The 21,055-nt window shown below is 41.7% G+C and overlaps 2 protein-coding genes across 6 annotated transcripts in view; one reads left to right on the forward strand and one right to left on the reverse strand.

The window, feature by feature from the left end:
• peli1b (pellino E3 ubiquitin protein ligase 1b) overlaps positions 1 to 6,140 on the forward strand; it is a 66,699-nt gene extending 60,559 nt beyond the window's left edge. For all 4 annotated transcript variants that reach the window (XM_082556808.1, XM_082556806.1, XM_082556807.1 and 1 more), the window contains exon 7: positions 1,606 to 6,140. In XM_082556808.1, the coding sequence (XP_082412934.1) occupies positions 1,606 to 2,193 (588 nt within the window). In that variant the 3' untranslated portion in view covers positions 2,194 to 6,140. The remainder of the gene's footprint in view (positions 1 to 1,605) is intronic.
• Positions 6,141 to 7,089: 949 nt separating this feature from the next.
• ugp2b (UDP-glucose pyrophosphorylase 2b) overlaps positions 7,090 to 21,055 on the reverse strand; it is a 42,074-nt gene continuing 28,108 nt past the window's right edge. For both annotated transcript variants that reach the window (XM_082556805.1, XM_082556804.1), the window contains exons 6-10: positions 19,464 to 19,761; positions 18,677 to 18,874; positions 10,797 to 11,039; positions 10,313 to 10,417; positions 7,090 to 9,986 (exon numbers count right to left, since the gene is read on the reverse strand). In XM_082556805.1, coding sequence (XP_082412931.1) covers positions 9,879 to 9,986; positions 10,313 to 10,417; positions 10,797 to 11,039; positions 18,677 to 18,874; positions 19,464 to 19,761 — 952 coding nt within the window. In that variant the 3' untranslated portion in view covers positions 7,090 to 9,878. The remainder of the gene's footprint in view (positions 9,987 to 10,312; positions 10,418 to 10,796; positions 11,040 to 18,676; positions 18,875 to 19,463; positions 19,762 to 21,055) is intronic.

The raw sequence follows: 21,055 nt of genomic DNA on the forward strand, positions 1-21,055 counted from the left end.
TGCCGCTATGTAAATCTGTTCACCCTGAATCACAGGGTGACCTGGGTGTCAGTGTTAGGGTGACTGATGGCATCAAAACACCTGGGAGCTGACTTCACCCTCATCTCTGTGTCACTTATTGTGTCACTTTCCCGCCCTTTCTCTTTCTCCCTTTTTTTCTGTTTGTCTCCTGTTTTGTTTTTTCACACTGCCCTCACCCTGGTGTCCTCTGGTTATCTCAACATGGAATTTCCCATCCTGTCTGATCTTACAGAGCCAATCCGAGCAGTTACTTCAAGACTGTACTTCACCAAAATTTCCACCAGTTCTCTGTCCTGCCCCGTCTGCCGCCGTCATTTCAGTTTCCTCATGCCATGTTGTCTCCAGCTGTCAGCCCCGTGCTTCCCTCCCTGAAACCCACATCTGTCAGAGGGAGACATGTGGATATTTGTGCTACGCTGCCACCTACTGTGGTCAGACAGATCCTGCAAGCCCCGGTGTTTCATGTTTTATACTCTTCCAACCTTCAGGGTTGAGCGTATCCCAGCATGCACTGGGTTAGAGGCGTGGCACTCAGGAGAGGTCACTGAATGCAAAGGCTCGAATGACTAAAATAAAACCAGCTGTATTTGGAAAATGTTAAATTCTTCCTGCAGGGTGCACAAAGGCTAAAACCTTCACGTTTTAATGTTTTTTTTTAAATTATATAAAATGTCACATGTTCCACAGGATATTTGAATCATGAGTGTAGCTGCTGTCAGAAAAGTCGAATTTCAGAATGTGAAATCTTTTGTTTCTAATAGTAGCTATAGCGAGTAAAGTACTAGGTTGCTACAACCATACGATAAAGTGACAATAAAAACAAATGAAATAAGTGAACACGACTTGTTCAAAGGTGAGAATTTCCAGTAAACTTCAGTGTGGATTTGCATTTGCACGGACCATGACAACTTTTTTAATTTACCGAAAAACAGAAAAGCTAACTATTGGGAAAGCCACAGATCCTTAAGTGTTCAGTTTATTTTTAAAGTATAGGCTCACTGCAATGCAGTAGTTTACACCAAAATTGTTGGTTTAAACCTCCCGTTCTTCTCCAAAGACACACATTAGTGGTGTTTTTGAATTGGTCGTCGGTGTGGTTGTCTGTCTCTGTGTTTGCTTGGTAGTTGACCAGCAGCCAGTCCAGGGTGAAGAAATTGGTTCGATATTTAAGGGTCATAAAATATGCTAAAGAGTTAACTTTTACTTTTGTGTGCAATCTCATTTGTTACTGAATCCAGTTATGATTTTTTTTCATTATTGCTTTGTGCTGAAAAATATTTAAATTTGGGACAATTGAGACCTTTCTTGGATTTTTTATTGGACTTGCTCAGGGAGGCCAAGAACCAATAGCACTTCATCATCTTGCCGCTCCTACCTAATCAGCTCCTGTCGGACATAATGCTGTAGGCTTTCGGTGTCATTAAGGTCTTCTGTGCACAATAAATCATCACCTTTCCACTTTTTTTTGTTTAGCTTTAAAAAAAAGTTGTTGAAAGCAAGTTTTTTCTTACCTGCCGGTGAAAATCTCAGTTTTGTCTAAATTTGACTCTGGGTATAACCTGCTACCCTTCCTCTGTCTTTCAGGTGGAGACGGAGAGTCAGGAGCTCGTTGATGGCTCCCTTATCGACCTCTGCGGCGCCACCCTGTTGTGGCGCACTGCTGAAGGCCTGGCCCGCACTCCCACCCTGAAACACCTGGAGGCGCTGCGGCAGGAGATCAACGCGGCCCGCCCGCAATGTCCCGTGGGCTTCAACACGCTGGCCTTTCCCTCAATGCGTCGCAAAGACACACCTGACGAGAAGCAGCCCTGGGTCTACCTCCAGTGCGGTCACGTGCACGGCTACCACAACTGGGGCAACCACCGCGAGGAGAGGGAGGGCCGGGAGGGCCGGGAGGGCCGCCTCAGGGAGTGTCCCATGTGCAGAACCAAAGGGCCGTACGTGGCGCTGTGGCTGGGCTGCGAGGCGGGCTTTTACGTGGACGCGGCCCCGCCCACTCACGCCTTTAACCCCTGCGGTCACGTTTGTTCGGAGAAGACTGCGGCCTTCTGGAGTCAGATCCCGCTTCCTCACGGCACACACACCTTCCACGCCGCCTGCCCCTTCTGCGCCCAGCAGCTAAGCGGCGAGCAGGGCTACGTCAGACTCATCTTCCAGGGACCCCTTGACTAACGGCGGGAACTTCCCAGCATTCTTTGGAGGTTTTATTTGGATGCTGACCCCGTATTTAACACGGGGACCTTCCCAGATCTGTTTTTTTCTGGACTTTTTGTCTCTCTCTCATTTTTAAGTGACCTTTGTATTGCTTTTTCATGAATAACGACAAAGATTTCTATATTTTCAAGTGAAACCAGAGACAGAAAAACCAAACAAAGAACACTGCTGGGTCAAACCTTTTTTGCGTTTGTTTCTTGGAAAGGACTTTCAACAGTATTTATCTAAATTACTAACACACCGCAGCGCAAACCTGCGGTTTTATTCATGTTTATTGTTGCATTATACATCTGTGTACATCTCTTAGAGCTAATTTAAACAAAGATGTTTATTTATGGCCCTGGAGCATCGCTTCATCCTTTATCTGTCAGATAACTTCAATACTATTAAGCGTTTTATTTTGAAACTTCAGTATATTGTTAACCAGATATAAAGTTTTAGGTGTGTTCTGAGGGTTTTGTTCTGTCTCTCTCTGCCTTGTTCACCACTCAGATCTGTCATATTTATACACCCCGTCCTCTCACGTCGTGTGTTTAAACCCTTCAGTTATTCTTCTATCTCATTAGCCATCACCACAGCCTTTTCCCTTGCAAAGCAATAGATCTGGAACTGAAACCTCCTAAAGCATTATGGGAAACAGAGTCTTCTAGGCATCTTTGCAAATGGCCTGAATGACTGCTCCCTCCCTTTAACGTGAAATATCTTCGTGGGTAAGTGAGTGAATCTCTACGCAGCCATGTAGCTAATGTTATACTTTACACAAACACACACACACTTGCAGACACACACGCTAACCAGACCAGAGGGGTGCACTGCAAACCAAGATTAGTGGATCAGCGAGGTATCTTTATCCTCAAGTCAGACTTTAAGTCACAAAGATGGCTTTCTGTTAACCATGTCTAGATCACATGGTACGTTATGCTGGTGACATAATCTGCTCCAGACTAGTTAGGTGTAATGTTTTGAAGGAAGGAGTACCTTTTAATTATACTGGTGAAGGAAGACGTGCAAAATGTGTTGCATTGTCATTGGGAGTTCTTGCATTCAGCTGGTGATGCAGGACATGTATAAATAGTAATTTTATGCTTGACCTGAAAGCATATGGGGGGCATATATGACCTGAAACCAGCAACTGAGCCCATTAAGGTATCAGGAAAGCGTTGACTCCAATACAACCAGAAAGTGTTCTTGTAAACAGAGGAGTCGCCCCCTGCTGGCTACCTAAATGAATGCAGGCATACAGTTTTCAGCCATCTTTTACAGTGAATATGGTTAGAAGTGAATACGCTGGGCAGAGTGTATTATTGAAGAAAGCCTGGCGGCCACATTGACCTTGCTTCTCAGCACACCCCTCTGGTCATGCTTTTCATGTGTGGACAGTGTCTGGTTTATTCTGCGTGATAACTGGGATGTCTGAGGCATACCTGCACAGTCAAAGCAAGATCACTACTGTGCCAGATGAGGTACGGTTTTCTGGTCGGTATTAGTATTGAGCTCCGAATGTATTAGACATCCTTTTGACAGCATTGCAGTTACGCCAGTATTTTAAAATCCTTTTCTTGTCACGTGCCCTACTGGAGGCTGGAAAAAAATCTACGCACTATTTGTTCAGCTACACCTAAAAGTATGCAAACCGAGGCAGTTGAAGTCATTTCAGCAGGTTTCTCCTCCTCTGGCGTGAATCGTCACAGTGCAGGAAGTCCCATCTGTCTTACGCATCGAGCGAGCAACAAAAAGCAGGAGATACAAACACATCTGCTGTGGTTTGACTCAGGTTTGACACAAGCACACACACACGCACGGCTTTAAGCTTCACAATTCTCTTTATGCACGCGTGTGCGCTCATTAGGGCTTCGTGTTAACTTGTGCTTTCCAAACAAGGTCGAGCTTCAGATATCAGGGCTGCTCTTAGTTATATTTTATGTTGATTAAAAACAAGAATGAGAGCTGTTAGGCTTAATTTATTAACTTTATAGTTAATATAGTAACTTGGAGAGCTATTATATGTACATTTCTTTCAATATAGTGCTGAGTCATTTTAAGCCTTTATGAGAGAAAATAGAAGAGTAGAGCATAAAGTGTGAGACATGAAAGGCCTCGTTTTGTAGTTTGTTTCCGATGTAGAGCTCTGATTTAAATATAATATATTATTCGATAACCTTTTACTACATATGATGAAAACTGTCTTCCACTGATGCTTTTACTTTAAATAAGGACCTAAACAACCAACTGCACTCTATTATCTTTATATTTAAACCACATAAATGCTTAAATCTGTAAACACCTTACGCCCTGGAGTTTCTTTAATGGGACTTAATCTGAGGAAAGAAGTTTTTCTCTGCTGACATCTTAGCTTCAGGATGGACGAGTTAGTCAGACTCGAGACAACCAGGTTCGAGATAAACACAGTGGAAAAACCGCACAATGATGCCTCTTTATTTTTATTAATTTTGTATTGATTCATTGGAAGCGGATAACAAACTGCTTCAGAACTTATCATAGAAACTAAATGTGAACAATAACTGCATGTTCAAACTAAGTGTAGAGCTTTTTAAGGAGAGATTTTTGTGTCAGCTCCAGTGCACGGGTTAGTTATGTATGATTAGTTATTTAATATCTGCCCACCAACCCATCTGATAGTCCTTTGACTGAAGAGTAAACGACGTTGAAACGTGACCTTAAACTTGAGATTTGATTCCTCTAATAACATCAGACTTGCACTAAACCACAAATATTTTTCATTTTTCTTGTCTAAACTTTTCTTTTTAAAAGTCGCAGCACTACAGATGCTCCAGATTAGATTCTCTTAAAGTAGCTTTGCATGAGTCACAGTTCAAAATAATCCTTATCTTTTACTGTGCCTTGGTTCCTCCCATCAGTTCGTCCTCTGCATGAAACAAGCAGTTTTATCCCTTTTTTTAAAAAAAATTTAAGCCAACTTTCTTCTGATTGGCTATGCAAACAACAGGTGGGATGTCAGCTCTGAATGACATCACACAGAGCTAAAAGTCGAAGGGGAAAAAAAAAAAATTCTGAAACTAGTTTGAAGCTCTGCCTCGAAAACAACGTAAAGCAGAGATGCAAAATAACCGAATCCAACTTCATGTGCTGAGGAAGACTGTGTGCTGTGATCAAAAGCTCAGGATGAGCTACTACAGATCATTTATCAGATGCTGTTTGAAAAGTTAATGCTGACCTTGGAGACCACTGTCCTGATATTTGGAGCTTTATGTGAAAGCACAGATTCTCCTGCTGCACACATCTGTAACATCACTGCTGTTCGCCCACACACTCAAACTGTAGAAACCTCCAGAAAACGAAGCAGCTTTACTAATCAGTCACTTCCAAACTGTTCACACAGAGCCTCAGGTCTGCGTGGACACACTCGTATCTGCAGGTAAAAGTAGTGCGTGTGAGTGAGAAGCTGTAATTTATACGTTCGTGTTGATTGTATGTGTGCAGTTTTTACGCGTGCTCATGTGTCCACACATTAAGTAGCTCTCCAGATAATGTCCATCAGTATCCTCAGAGTGCAACACACTAACTCACCTCAGGGAGAAAATACGAATATGAATCACACACACACACAAACACGCACACACACAGCTAAGGTCTACTGAGGATACCTCATGAGTTAGAAGTCAAATCTGGATTCAGATGTGCGTCCTGCCTCTCTAACCCAGTCTTCTGTCATGGATTAAGTGTGTGATTTTTAAGGGCTTCCCTCCGTCTCTGTACTGTTTCTCTACACGAACACAGGCCTGATCCCGCCCCCGCCCTCCACTCGCTCTTCCTCCTCTCTTGTTCGGAGTGTATTTGTGCTTGTAAAAGGCGAAAGCAATGAATGTTTCCAGCAAACACTTTTTTGTAAACGACTTTAAACAATAAAGTGTAAAAGTGACACATTTCACCGTGTGCTGGGTTTTATTTGCATCGTCAGTGCAAAGCTATTAAACAAAATGTAAGTTAACTGAAACAAAAACTACGGTTTACACAACAAGTTAATAGAAGTGAGAGGAAATGGCTCGATCAGATTTACCTGTTGATTCTACAGAAGTCTCATTTTTGTTCTGTTGACTTTGAATCAACTCTTAAATAGATAAATTTAGGTAGTCTTTCAAATTAACTGCTAAAAATTATGTCAGAGGTTTACAAGATGCTGATGAGATCTGCTAGGATGTATGGTTTGGAGATGAAAAAGACAAAAGGCACAGCTGGAGATGACAAGTGAACATATTAAGATTTTCACTGGGAGTGAGCAGGATGGACAGGATTAGAAAGAAGTACATCAGGGGGACAGCTCAGGTCGAACAGCGGGGACATGTGCAGTGGAGAGGTTCGTGGATATGTTGGACAAAGGAATACTGAAGCTGGTAGGCAGGAAGAAAGAGGGAGACCCCAGAAAAGGTTCATGGATGTAGTGAAGGATTACATGAAGAGAGTTGATATGACAGAAGAGGATGCTGGGATTGGGTGAGATGAAGGCAGATGATTTGCTGTGGCGACCTGTAAAGGAAATAACCGGAAGAAGACAGTCCAACCCTAGTTCAGGGTCAGTTGGTATCTCTTAAATACAGAGATTTTAGACGAAGTCAAGCATCTGCTTCTGCACATTTTGCTTTGTTTTATGAGTCGAGTTTATGAACTATTAATTCATACCCTGACTGCTCCATACACATGATTTCTGGTGCTTTTACACTCAGAGGCCACCAGGTGGTCATACAAATGATTAGAATGAGTAAAGGAACTGGATCAGTGTTCTGGATTTCTCTGCAAACCTTCCAGAAACATTAATAAATGTTCTGCCGACATCTCTCAAGAGTTGACTGACGGACAGATGACACAGTACACGTGTTCGGTATTTCATATTGCACTTTATTCACCTCTGAAGAGGCAGAAGCGGTCTGGGCTGAGACCTCGTCGCTGTCACAGATCAACACTTATTGCTTTCGGGCTCTCGGTCCGCACGGGTCGGACCCATCTCAAGTATACTCACACTGAAACTTTGTGTACATGTACATATGTAAATGAATATGTGTATGTGTGTGTGTGTGCCCCAACACTGCAGAAAACACAGCACCTCGTGTCTTTGGGTGAAGGAATAACGCTGAGTGATGGGATGGGCAGAGAAACCGGAGAAACGCTGAGGTTTCACATGACATGAAGGTGAAAACAAACCGGAAAAAAAAAATACACAACACTGTGATGTTCTCGTCAGCTACTCCACACAGAGACGAATAAAGGCCTTCACTTTAAAATTACATCCTGTCCCAGAAAATCTCATATCGCAGTACCCAATTATTTCTCAGCACAGACGTCGCTGCGGGCTTCGTGGGCTCCACTAATTCAGCTTAAAGCTGCTCTGTTTAATCTTCACGGCAACAACAGATCTAATGACGACTCGCGCATTTTAGATGCGGCTTGTAGTGAAAAAAAAATCAGCAGGAGAGTGCAGCAAAGGACATAAAAGTCACATTTCCATCAGAACGCTGCTCAAAATGTATTATCTTTGGGTCTTCATCCTTTGAAGCCAATAAACTGAGAGGGTACGGTGATATGACACTAGTGAAACCTGAAACTAATGAAAGCCAAGCTTCACTTGAGCCACATGCATAACAAGCCGTCGCCTTTGCCATTTATTCTCATGTTTCCAACGGTTCTGAGTGGTTTTAAACACATGCAAAACACTGACTTGTGGATGGTAATGCAGTTAAAAGTCAGTGAGAAGTCTGTATCAGCTACATCAATACTATATAAACTGGAGAGCTGGTTATATTGATGTTATTGATCGTTTTAATCAGTTGATCCGACAACATCAGACAATCTCAGAACATTTTGGTCAAAAAATGTGCCGATATGAAAAAGCTTTATACGGTTGCTTTTTTGTTTGTGGTTTTTTTTTTTTACTGAGCATGAGGCATAAAAAAATGATATCATTCAGTTTCTGCAGCAGAGCAGCCTCGCCTCCATTAACAATGCTCTCAGAGCTCTCTGCGGCGTCACAGCTGAGCCGATGGTACTACAGAGGTCGGTCCATCCTCATAGTGCAGCCGACAAATTAGTACTCCCGGGACACCTTTCACAAGTGGATACAAGTACCAAAGTCTTTTGTGGTAAAGTCAATTATCCATTTAAAAGCTCATTTTCAAGAGGCTTGCCAGATGAAGTCAGCTAGACTTGATGATTTTAAATGATCTTAGTGTCAAATTACACCGAGTCCACTGAGCAGAGTCAACTTTAGAAGTCTTTTTTGTCTCATTTATAAACATTTGATTCAGAATAATTTACTAACAGGAGCGCAGGGGTGCAGGATGGACTGACAGGGTGTGCACCGAGGGTAAAAGGAGCTTTCACTGTTGTAAAATACATGAAGTGTAAATTCATTCTCATTGGATAAATATAGGCAGACACAGCTGTATTAACCACAGTACCTTTTTTTTTTTTAATGGTGCTGGTAATTTGGATGCATAAGAGTCGCTAAATCAGACCAAATGTTCAATTTCTGTTGGAAAATGAATGCAGAGAATCTTATTCTGTCTCATAAAATATCAGAAAACCTTAAAAGTACCCTCAGTGTTTGTATACTGTCATAAACACCAGTGTTGTAATGTTTCAATTATAAAATATTTTAGTTAGAAACGAAGCAAAGAAGTTCTGAAGAAGCTTTTAAGCTGTATACTTGAGAATTCAACTGACTTCTCTATTTTTGGTGCTTGTATCCACTTTGTCGCCGTTACCTGCTACATTTGAGGGCAGACTGAGGGCAAGTTTGTGGAATAAACTGCTGACACGCCTGATATCTGAATTTTTTCCTCCCTAATAAAATGACATTTGCATTAGCCCTGAAAATCCAGCAGAGGTTCCTAATGACACCTCTCCAAACCAGTGCTAAGCGCTGCATTTCCACTTGGGTTTCTAAGAAATCTGATGTACCAGTAAGTCATTTTTGCACTGCTAGACATCCTTTTCTGTTGTATTGTTGAACTCAGTGGTAAATCAGGACCCTGTGCTGGGTTTACATTACACAACTCTGTGTGTTTTGCTGCGGCTAAATTGCGAAACCGTATCGAGTCCAGCAGAGACGTCTTTGTGCTTGAAATAAGAGGTCAAAACCTTCCCGTAATGCCCATGACTTCATCTTTGTGATTGCATTAGCAGTGCAAAAAACCCCAAATCTAATTTGTTCTCCAAACTGTACTCCCACTAGTGTCCCTAATAATATGTGAGTATATCAGTATATTATCCCTACCTATTTAGAATATATAATTTTTTATTTTCTGGCCAACAAAAGTCAAAATCAATATAGAAGAAAAGAAAACAAAGGGTGAGTTGTTTTCTCCCTAATCTGGATAAAAGTGTTTAAAAGTGGTCGCTAAGATTAGTTCATTAGTAATACTTTTAAAGGTTATGTGATGAACAGCCTGCAGAGGGCAGTATATCCCAGCTGCTTCCAACCATCAAAGCAGGCGAACTGCTTCTTAATGCTGAGACTGCAGGGTAGCACTGCACATGCAATCACACTCAGCCTCCAGGGGAAAAAGTCATATCCTCTCACAATCTCTTGATGTCGTGTCAACATGTCAAATGGGTCACATGACAGGGATTACGGGGGACTACGTCACACGATGAGGGTGAAGAAGGCCTCAGTGGTCCAGGATGCGGAGGTTGCCGGATACGATTTTGTTTTCCAGCATGGAGCCAGCCGGAATATCGATCCGATCTCCGTGGTTGGCGATGATGATGACGGTGCCCTGTAGAGACAGAAATGATGACAGGACTGAATTTAATTAAAGCCGTAAATCAAAAACAGAAGCACGCAGGTTCAAAGTCTGAAATTAATGTCTTCAATTCTCTCTGCACTTCTTCTCCACCACATTACTAAAACAGCAAGTTTCTTTTACTGTCGGCGAGCTTTCTGGATTTATTACGCTCAACGTCGTTATATTCAGAGTAAATTAAATAGCTGTAACACGTTTTGTGGCCATGAAAACAACTGTAGCTCACATGCTGGCATTATGGAACAAAAGAAAACAAGGTTTCCTCGTCTTAAAAAACGAATCTGACTGCAGAGCTTTACCTTAAGCGACACGTTTTTCCCAAAGGTGACGTCTCCGGACACCGTCAGATGGTCGAGCTCCAGCATGTCGGGAATGCTCTCGAAGCGGATCAAGTATTCCTGAACCTGAGCGCAGACACAGAGAAAAGTAAGTCATCTGTATGTGAGCTTTTCAACCCCACAGATCCTTTGGCAAATTAAATTACTGACTAAATACCGTCACTGAGAATCAGAAATTTGGGGGCATCAGTGGTGTAACCTCTGAGGATCAGGAGATTACTCAGAAACCTTCTTGGAAGAATTTATTTATTTTACACCCAACTTTAGCATCCCATTTAACATCACAATGGTCATAACAAATCTCTAATGAAGTATTTAATCAACATTTAATCAGTGGCTTTGAAAAAGTTCGGCACTTTTTATTATCATCACAGCCACACGTGAGATCAACAGGCTGCACACGCAGTGACAGATGTTCCGATGTTTCCACAGCTGGTGTGATTACCTTGGTGAAGGAGCTGCCCAGTTTGACGTGCGGCGTTGTCGGGAACTCTCTCTTCGGGCTCATGTTGAGCGAGCCGGCATCCAGGCTGTACAGGTTGGACATGACCAGAAGCAGGTCCGACGTAGTCTTGACCGGCAGGAAGCGGCTGCGGGGAACGTTTATTCCCAGGGCGTTGTCGAAGCATTTGATGGCCGCACCCACCGCAGTCTCCAGCTGGATGACGTTCTGCCCGCCGTCGAGCGTCTGATGAACAGGAGAGGGGAGAGGACACGTTAGCTGTTTTTCTTTTCCTGCTTATTTCCAACAATGTGAAGAAAAATGAGACGTAGCACAGCGCTAACACCCCGTTAAAGTCCGAATCACGTTGTTCCCTACCCAACGTGTTTTTTTTAATAAAAACAAAAGTGCACGTTTGTGCCCCTAACTGTACAGTCTTTACTATAAAACTACATTTAAATTATGCAGCAACTCCCAACAGAGAAGCTTCTTCACCCAAATTAAATAAACAAGAGTCGAACTGTGATTTAAGCCAATGGCGGTTCAGATGTCAGTGGTGACATCTCCTTCCATTACTTATTTTATTATTTTTCCATTACTAAACACTCCACCTGTACAACTAATAATATTACCCTGCAGATCATCTGTACTTTGCGCTGTTGTGGTTTAGAGGCACTTAAGATAAAATGAATGTCCACTAATTAGGATTAAACACACAGTTCTGCAGTGTGCAGGCCTCTAACTGAAACTGAACCCTCAAACTGAGTGGTTTTAGTGCTGTACTCTTATCTAGATGGGACCTACACTTATGTAAAACCACACAGCACCTGCAAAGTTATGTCCAGTTTGCATAACACTTGCAATCCTGCACATGAGGAGTGGAAAATTTCATCTGTACCTATCGGGCCAAGACAGCAATAATCAGGGAGGAGGCTGCGGTTCAGCTGTGAATTTATTACACTGGCTGCAGTTTTGGACGGCCTGAGGCGATACTTCCCCCCCCATCAGGGGGGCCAGAGGCCCGCAGTGCCAGTGAGTGAGCAGGACCGAAATAACACAAAGTCACAGCAAGTTACATTTGTTTGCTGTGCTGCTTTAAATCAGGATTGCTCTCAATAAGGACTCTGCAGGGCATTAAAGAACAAAGATATGTGGGAAATAAGTCACATTTAGACAAATTAGGTACAAGATTAAATTCACTGATTAAGCATTTACTCAAACATTTGCTTCATCAGTCAAGTGTTCCTTTTTTCTTCTGACTTACCATGACCTGTGCAAACCTCACTGAACGAGGGAGGAACCCGTTATTGTGTTAGTGTTGTCAAAAGAGGGCAAATATAAGCTACAAATCCAATCATCTAAGCATCTAAGAAGGGCCAGACACATCTGAGGTCCTCTCAGGCCTTTGCTGCGTCTTTCCCATTTCTCAAGAACAGGATTTTCAGATACTGTTCGTCTGCTGCCATCTACTCTTTTGTCTTCCACTTGTTCAGTTCCTCCACATTTAAAGACACTACAGTTTTTGGCAAATAGCTCTTGAGGAATCACCTTTTATTGCAAACATACTACCATTTTGTGCCTGTCAAACAGTTTGGCAATTTTTGTAAATTCAACTTAACAAAGATGTGCTTTTACGACAGGCTGCTAGTAACAAAAGGGCTAAAGATAGAATTTAAAATTGGTTTACTGCTAAGTTGCCTGTTGTGCATAGATGATACTGCTTCATCTCTTGAGTTAGGTGCTTGAATGATTCATATTTCAGTGTTAAGTAAGTTAACAAACAAAAACATCCATCTATAAATGGTCCGGCGCAAGGACAGGACTGAAAGTGAGTGAAAAAGCTTCTGCTCACAGAAGTTTTGAAAGACCTTTAGAAACCCTGAAGAACTATTGCTTCAGACCACTTTAAAAAACAACAACAACAACAAAAACCATTACACCACAGTGTAATGTAAAAAAAGGAAAGAAGACTTTTTCTTAGTACTGTATGTTTTGTTAGCCAGGAGGTTTCTTGGGATCACATTTGTCTGAAGTTGACCAATAACCTAAACTGACTTGACAGCGCGCTTAGCGGGTTAGTGGGTTGAGAAACAGATTGTTTTAGTGAATCAGCTGTTTAAGCAAGATGGCGCCGGTGTGCATGGCTGACCGTCTCCGACCACGTCTTCGCCTCGGCATTGTACTTCTCGTTGTTTTATCTTTGGTTTTATGTTCTCTAGGTGATTGTACACTAAGGACTGGATGTCCTATTTCTAACGGAGACCTGGACTTCTCCGGGTGAGTTCATCCCCTTCTCTGAGCTTCTACCTCCTGACTGTGCCTTCTTTAGCTCACCTAGGCTAACTGGTAGAGGTGGTGGCTTAGCCTTGGTTTTCAATAATAAACATGATGCACGGCTGCTATCCTCTCCAACCTATTCCAGTTTTGAAGTTCAGCTATTGGAACTGACGGGCTCTCGGACCACTTTGTGTGTCGTGGTCTATCGTCCGCCTAAATATCATAAGATGTTTATCTCTGAATTTGCTGATTTTTTGGGATCCGTTCTTTTTAAATATGATTCTGTTATTGTTTCTGGAGATTTTAACATTCATGTTTGCTGTATGAATGACCAATTGGCTAAAGACTTTCTTGTGCTGACTGATTCTTTTAATCTTATTCAGTGGGTGAATGAGCCTACCCATGTTCAAGGCCACACCCTTGATTTGGTTTTTTCATTCAATGTGGACATTTGCATTAAGGAAATCAGGAATACTGGTCTCTCTGATCATTCCCCGGTCATCTTCGATGTAGACCTGGGTGATACTGGACAATACCTAAACTCTCCTCTTTATCCTACGCGCACTATTAATGCTAATACTGTGGTCAACTTTATTACGTCTTTTGTTAACTCCCCATTTAGTATGCTGGATTGTTCTTCCCCACACACACTTGAGAACTCTACTAATACTCTTTTTACCACCTGTTCCTCGATTCTTAACATTGTTGCACCCATCAAAATGAAACGCCCTAGAACTTTCTCACAATGCTGGTTAAATAATTCTGTTCGTGCCCTACGACGTATATGTCGGCGTGATGAGAGGAAGTGGAGGAGTGATAGACTTCAGTCTTCTTATGATATTTTACGTATTAGCCGCTCGAAGTTCCAAACTGCTGCCAGAACGGCTAAAGCGGCTTTTCTCTCTAAAATTATTACCACTAATGGTGATAATCCACGAATTCTATTTAAAATTTTTAACTCTGTGGTGAACCCCCGTCCCTCTATGCCACTGCTGTCTTCCCCGGGTCTTTGTGGAAAATTCTCAAACTATTTTTTAGATAAAGTTTTATCCCTTAGATCTACTCTTCCTCTGGTGACTGATTGTATGTCTACTCCTGATTGTTCGGCCACCTTTTATCAATTTGAACCCGTTTCTCTCTCCACTCTGAAGCGTCTAATTGATAAACTGAACAATACTAACTGTGTACATGATGCTCTCCCATCCCGTATTGTTAAGGATTGTTTCAGTGTAATTGGACCTTGTTTATTGTCCATATTGAACTTCTCCTTGCTTTCTGGCTATGTACCTTCAGCTCTCAAGCATGCCATAATCCAACCTGTTCTAAAAAAAAAGGAACCTTGAGCTTAGTGATTTTGCCAATTTTAGGCCAATTTCTAAGCTTCCCTTTCTGGCTAAAATACTTGAGAAGGTGGTTCTGCTCCAACTGCAGACCTACCTTGATGAGAATAATATAAATGATAAATTTCAATCGGCCTTCAAACAACATCACAGCACAGAATCAGCATTGCTTCGTGTTTTCAATGATCTCCTACTAATGGCTGACAACGGACGCCCCTCAGTCTTAGTGCTTTTGGATCTATCATCGGCATTTGACATGGTTGACCATAATATCTTATTAGCGAGACTTGAGCACACTGTAGGCATCAAGGGCGCTGCCCTGGATTGGTTTAAATCCTATCTCTCCAATCGGCTCTCTACGGTACATCTGGCTACATCCTCTTCCTCGGCTGTACCTGTTTGCTGTGGTGTCCCCCAGGGATCTGTGCTGGGCCCTACCCTTTTCTCATTATACTTGCTTCCTTTAAGTGCCATCTTTGAGAAATACCATATTGCTTATCACTATTATGCAGATGATATCCAGCTCTATTTTGAGCTAAACGACGATCTTGCTCTGTCTCTGAATAGCCTCCGAGAATGCATGTCTGAGGCCAAGAAGTGGTTGTTGTCGAATTCTCTTATCCTTAATGAGAAGAAAACCGAGATTATGATTTTTGGTAGTAATGCCCTTCGTGCCAAACTCCGGGATGCCTTTGGTTTTCTTAGTTGTTCTCTCTCTGATACTGTCAGGAATCTGGGTGTCTTATTTGACAGCTCCTTTTCACTTGACAAACAAGTGTCTGCTGTTGTCAGATCTAGTTTTTACCAGCTTCGTCTTATCTCTAAGGCTAGGCGCTATATCCCGCATAAAGATCTCGAAAAGCTCATCCACGCCTTTGTAACGTCGAGGCTAGACTATTGTAATTCACTTTATTGTGGTCTCCACTCTTCCCTTTTACAGAGATTACAGACAGTTCAGAATGCTGCAGCTCGCATTCTAACCAAAACCAGCAAGTTTGCCCACATTACTCCTGTCCTTGCCGATCTGCACTGGTTGCCTGTCAAATATCGTATTCAATTTAAAATTTTGTTGTTTACTTTTAAAATTACTAACAACACTGCACCCAGCTACCTTAAGGACCTTTTAAACCCTTATGCTCCTGCCAGGGCTTTAAGGTCATCGTCACAGTTACTGCTGGCTCAGCCCAGATCTCGACTTAAGACTAGAGGTGATCGATCGTTTGCTCTTGTTGCACCTGTGCTTTGGAACAATCTCCCGATTGGCATCCGGGCATCTGATTCTATTCATTCTTTTAAATCACAGCTTAAAACATATCTTTTTAAACTTGCCTTCTCCACCTTTTAATTGCTGGTTTGTTTGTTTGTTTGTTTGTTTGGTTGCTGTGACCTATTGACCTCTTGTATTAATTCCCTCCTATCTTTCTATTGGTGTTTTTTATTATGGTGGTACAGCTTTTATCTTGCTATTACCCATGTGCTGTAGTCATTCTTATTGGTAGCTTTTATCTATGAACATAACTCCTTATTTTTATTTATCCGTTATCAATGTTTGAACCTTTTGTTTTATGTAAAGCACTTTGGTATGCCCAAGGCTTTTAAATGTGCTCTATAAATAAAGATTGTTGTTGTTGACTTTGTCACCCCTGTTTTTTTTTTTATGCCTGCCTGGCTCTCTTCAAAGACCTGGTAAGGGTGTAAGAGTTATTTTTGGGGGTTGAAGTTACAGTTAAGTTATAATTATGCTAACAATATTGAGAATGCATTTATGCTGGTCAAGGCCATCGGGAATGTATAAGCGTCTTCCCAGGAGATGCCAAGTGACTCTTCTGCAGCCTCCTCTCATCAACACATGAGCCTAACATGAAGTGCTTTTTTAAAATTATTAATTTTGATCTTTTGACAGTTTTTTAAGGTTGATTCTCCATTAACAGCTTTACATGTGGCACCTGATTAATAACCTGGATTTTATTTTTTATATATATATATATATATATATATATATATATATATATATATATATATATATATATATATATATATATATATATATATGAAAATTATTAAAAATATTAAAGATATATCAGCAACTTCAAAAAATTAGAAAAACAAAAACAGTTTACTATAAATTATGTCTAGCAGCCAAACTGCAGTACTTTGACTGCCCACCAGGGGGCTGCAGCCCACACAGGAAGTTGCTCAAAGAGAGGAACTTGTACCGGAAAAAAAAGGACATATCCAAATTAGGATAGGTGGATGCTGGATGCCTTTCCAAGTCCAGAGCAATACATGTGTGTAAGAGGAGGAAGCGCAGAACATTCTGTGGGGATTATATCTTTTTAATATCATGTTTATTCTCTTATATCCTTTTTATTAAGCTTTGAGTAGTTGATTAAAAACATTTATTCAATCTATTACACATATTGCAAATGTCTGTCTGGTAAGAGGTTATAAGCTTTAGTTGGCGAGGTGAGAGTTGAGAGAGTGCACTGAGGTCGAGACACCCACAGTTTGCCTACACACACACACACACACACACACACTATATAGACTCATTTCTAGGTAAGAGTTCAGACATATTTTGCTTGTAACTGCATTTTGTGCCTGCATAAGTGACAGTTTTTGTAGGATGCGTTTCTGATGTTCCAAAGATAAGCGAGAGTAAGAAGACCAACAGGAAGCACCTGGCGTGGAGCTGTGGTTACTGTAACTTATGCATGTTATGTATCTGCTTTGACGCATGAGGGGGCGTTATACCCTGACACATGCTGAGGATTGTGATGATGCATTTCCTCCACACATGTGTTTAATAAAATCATTGTTTTGACGCACTTGGACCAGCAGTCGTTTGTCTCTCACCTCAATCACGAATCGGGACAGTTCACATCACATGCAGCTGAAACTTTAGTCCAAGCACAGCAGATGAGCTGGATTGTTTTGTGTGGAAAATTGTCATGTGACATGTGGGAATGAAGCTGTGCAGGATGGCAGAAACATGAAGCGGAGATGAGAGAAGCTTTAAAATATGGGTGTCCTCAGCAAGCGTTTTGTTAGATATGATTTATTCATGAGTGATGGTCTGTGTGGGGGAAGAGCAGATCTGTCCCTGCTCCACTTTACATGGTTAAACCGGACAGATGATGATATTCTGGGAGGTTGGCTGGTCACTGAAACGAAACAGTTTCTTCTGCACACTCAGCCGCCCTCGTGTGAACCCTCTTTGAAATTTCCAGAGGGCTTGAACGAGAAGATTTATGACTCATTTCTCTTTGATGCCCTTTGCAATTTATTTAAAGTGAAGCATGGAGGAGAAACAGGCTAAGCAGAGTTCAGTTAGTTAGTTAGTTTTCCTTTAACTACACTTGTCAGTGTACTGTGAGCCACAAATAAATCACAGTTTGGACTCTTTGGAAACAGTGAAATGTGCAACGTTAACATGAAATCAGTGGGCTCTTCTCATTTCTCCCAGTTTTAACTTACATCTTCTCCTGCATTTCATCCCGAAATCAATCGCAGCGTAGCTTTTAAAGGATATAACAATTTCTAAAACGCATGTGGTGACAAGAGCAGGCTTGCTGGAAGAGCGATGACATTATAGCAGTGTACAGAATGAAAGGAATCAAGGATGACAAACAGAAGTTCACTTATCATCTGCACCATTCAAAGAACCGCTAACAGTTCCTGGTTAAACGAATACCTTAATTTGATAATAAAGAACTGTTTTTGTTCCCAGTGTTCTCTAAAAACATTTATGTTTTTTTGTTATGGAGCAAACGGATTCTAAAAATCTTCCAAGGAGAGAAAAATCAATCTAAAATGCAGCAAAGCTTTTAAAGTGCCACCTGAGGTATGAGTCCCAGTTGTGTCGCAGCTGCTGCTGGTGGGTGAATTATTACCTCTGAATGAGGACCAAATCCTTTGCTAACTATCCTCAACTCATCTCAATCGACAGAGAATATTAAAGCAAGAAAAATTCTTTCATTTTCTGTCATCTGCACACTGTTGCGGTGGCAGAAGCTCATATTAAAGACAGTTTTGAACAATGAGGTCAGTGCAGGGTTTGTGAAAGTATCTGCGGGATATTAAACATGCGAAATATGTCACTGTATCATAGAAATGTGGGCGAATGCCATACAGAATGGCATGCAGGTTACAAAGATTATTACAGAGATTATTCATTTTTAACTTTTACTTTCACTGAATGTTGAATTACTCCACGCTGCACGTGCAGTAAGCCATGTGCCTTATGTTTGGCTCCTCTTCACTCACCTTAGGGTTGACTATGATCTCCATGTCCATTGCATTCTGCTCCTGCAGCCTCTTGATAGCAGGTAGAGAGATCCACAGGTTGTTGGTGTTGAAGATTTTGAACTTTGAAACTGATTTGAATTCGTCCACGTGCGCTTTGGGCACCTGGGCGATCTCCAACAGGCGCAGCTTCCCTTCATACTGGATCAGCGTGCCTCCCTGGAAATCACAAGCAGCATTTTTACAGAACACTTGCTGACCTGAGAGATTAAGCCAAAGTCTGGGAAATTAAAAGTGGTTTGTTAGGTTTGCAAAAAATAATGGTTACACTGAAATGCCAGCCAATAACCACCTGCAGGAAATGCAAACCTCCAAAGTGTAACCCAGTAACAGTGAAAGTTCACAAGGTTATAATAACTACAACTAATTCAGACACATATATTGATCTTAATAATACAAAGATTACATAGATTTAACCACAGAAAAATTAAAGGTTCTGTTCACTTAAATTAAAAAAACAAACAAACAAAGAAAACTGTGCTACTTTGATGAAGCTGTTCGAGTTTGGGGCAATTCTTTATCAGTGAAAAGTAAAGGGTACAAATTCCATTCACATTCATTGTATTGAGACATTAGTAGAAACATTAGAGACAGAAATGATGTCAAGGCTTATTGCAAACAGAGGAAAGTAAGAAACCACAAAAAAAACGTCTTTACTTTGGTTACATTACCACAAAAATAGTTTATGTCCTTGTTAATGCAACGGGGATAAATCAGAATCTCACATCCACAATAACCTTCATCATACCTTCACGTCAGCGCGGGTCTTATCCGTCACCTCCATGACGAACTCGCAGCGTTTGCCGTTAGGCTGGCTGACCAGGTGGTGCAGGATGTGGAGGTCGACAGTGGCTCCCAGATTGTCGATGTTGGACACGAAGATGTACTCTTTGCCCTGCTCAATCAGCTGATCCAACAGGCCCGAGTTGTAGAAGCTGGCGTAAATGTCGCCGTGACCGGGAGGGTACCAACCCTCTGCGTTTTGCCCGGTCATTCTCAAGTTTGTGGACACGGGAAGGAGAGACTCTTTGTTGATGCGAGGGTACCTTGATGAAGAAAAAGAGTTCACGATAAGATCGGGGGTTATTTAACGACCCGTTCCGGCTCAGTTTTTTTTATCGTCCTTCATTTTTTTCCAGTCCCATCCAGTGGGCTGGATTGGAGTCTTTGACAGGCCAATTATGGCCCCCAGCCCTCATGTTTTAGACCAAACTGTGTACAAATATCAAATAATAAGGAGTACAAGATTCAGAAGGATGTACAAGACACAATACAATGACCCCGAGGTAAGACCGTCAATGTAGATATCGCTAACATCTCGACATGTACATGTGAAATGACCTAAACTGTGGTGCATGCTATGGCGCCATGTATGTGCTACTGGCTTCATGTAATGTTGTTAAAACCTTCAAATCAACTTCCAGTTAACAGCTATCATTTTGACACACTGGAGCAGATCCAGCACATATTGCACACATGCAGGGAGTAGGAAGAGGAGCCTGTAGGGATGGATCTAAAAATAGAAGTATTCTTGGAAGTGTTTCAACGAAATGTCCTTCAACAGGAGAAAAATCAGAAAAGGTTGACTATATAAAGCACATCCTTCTCTTCTGTTTATGTGGTTAAAGTCTATCTCCTTATGCAACTTATAATATGTATGGAAGGAAGAAAACAAGCTTGTTGACTCATTTATCTGTGGAGCTGCAGAGCTGTGAATCTCAGACTTAAGCAGACAAACACCACAAAGACAAAACAAAAAGTGTGAAATCATTTTTGCTCCACATTTGACGTAAATCCTCGGAAACTCTGCACCAAGCCAGCATGCCAAGTGCTATCTAAATTTCTCCTTTTCATATCACTGCCCAGACTTCAAACTGCTCCCTCGACAAGCAAACTTTTTAGCTTTTTCCAAGAAGAAGGCAGCGAAGGCAACACGCCAAAGAGTCCAAGCCATGATGGCAGTGTGCATTAAAGTGATCAAAGGGCTTGTTCGAAGGATCTGAGTCAGGTTTAGTTAACAAACCTCAAGGTGAGGAGCCCGGTGAGCATGAGCCGCCTGTGTTTTTAGCACTTTGAGGAAGCTTATGAGAGCAGAGCTGGTCAGGTGAGACGAGCTGCAGGGTTGGGGTACCACGGCCCTTTTAAAGGAAGATTAATTATATCTGACTGTTCTGGGAAGATGTTTATGATAAGACTTTCTGATGAAAGTTCACACACTTCAAAGGTTTCATGTCATCTTAAAACCAAATCTGGGAACATTTGATTACTTCCACAAAAAATGTTCCTTCTTTCTTGGACATGTGCTGCCTCAGAGGGAAGCGTCTTTCAGGGTACAAAGAC

This window comes from Aulonocara stuartgranti (genome assembly GCF_965226115.1).
Source record: "Aulonocara stuartgranti genome assembly, chromosome: 13".
Classification (NCBI taxonomy): domain Eukaryota; kingdom Metazoa; phylum Chordata; class Actinopteri; order Cichliformes; family Cichlidae; genus Aulonocara; species Aulonocara stuartgranti.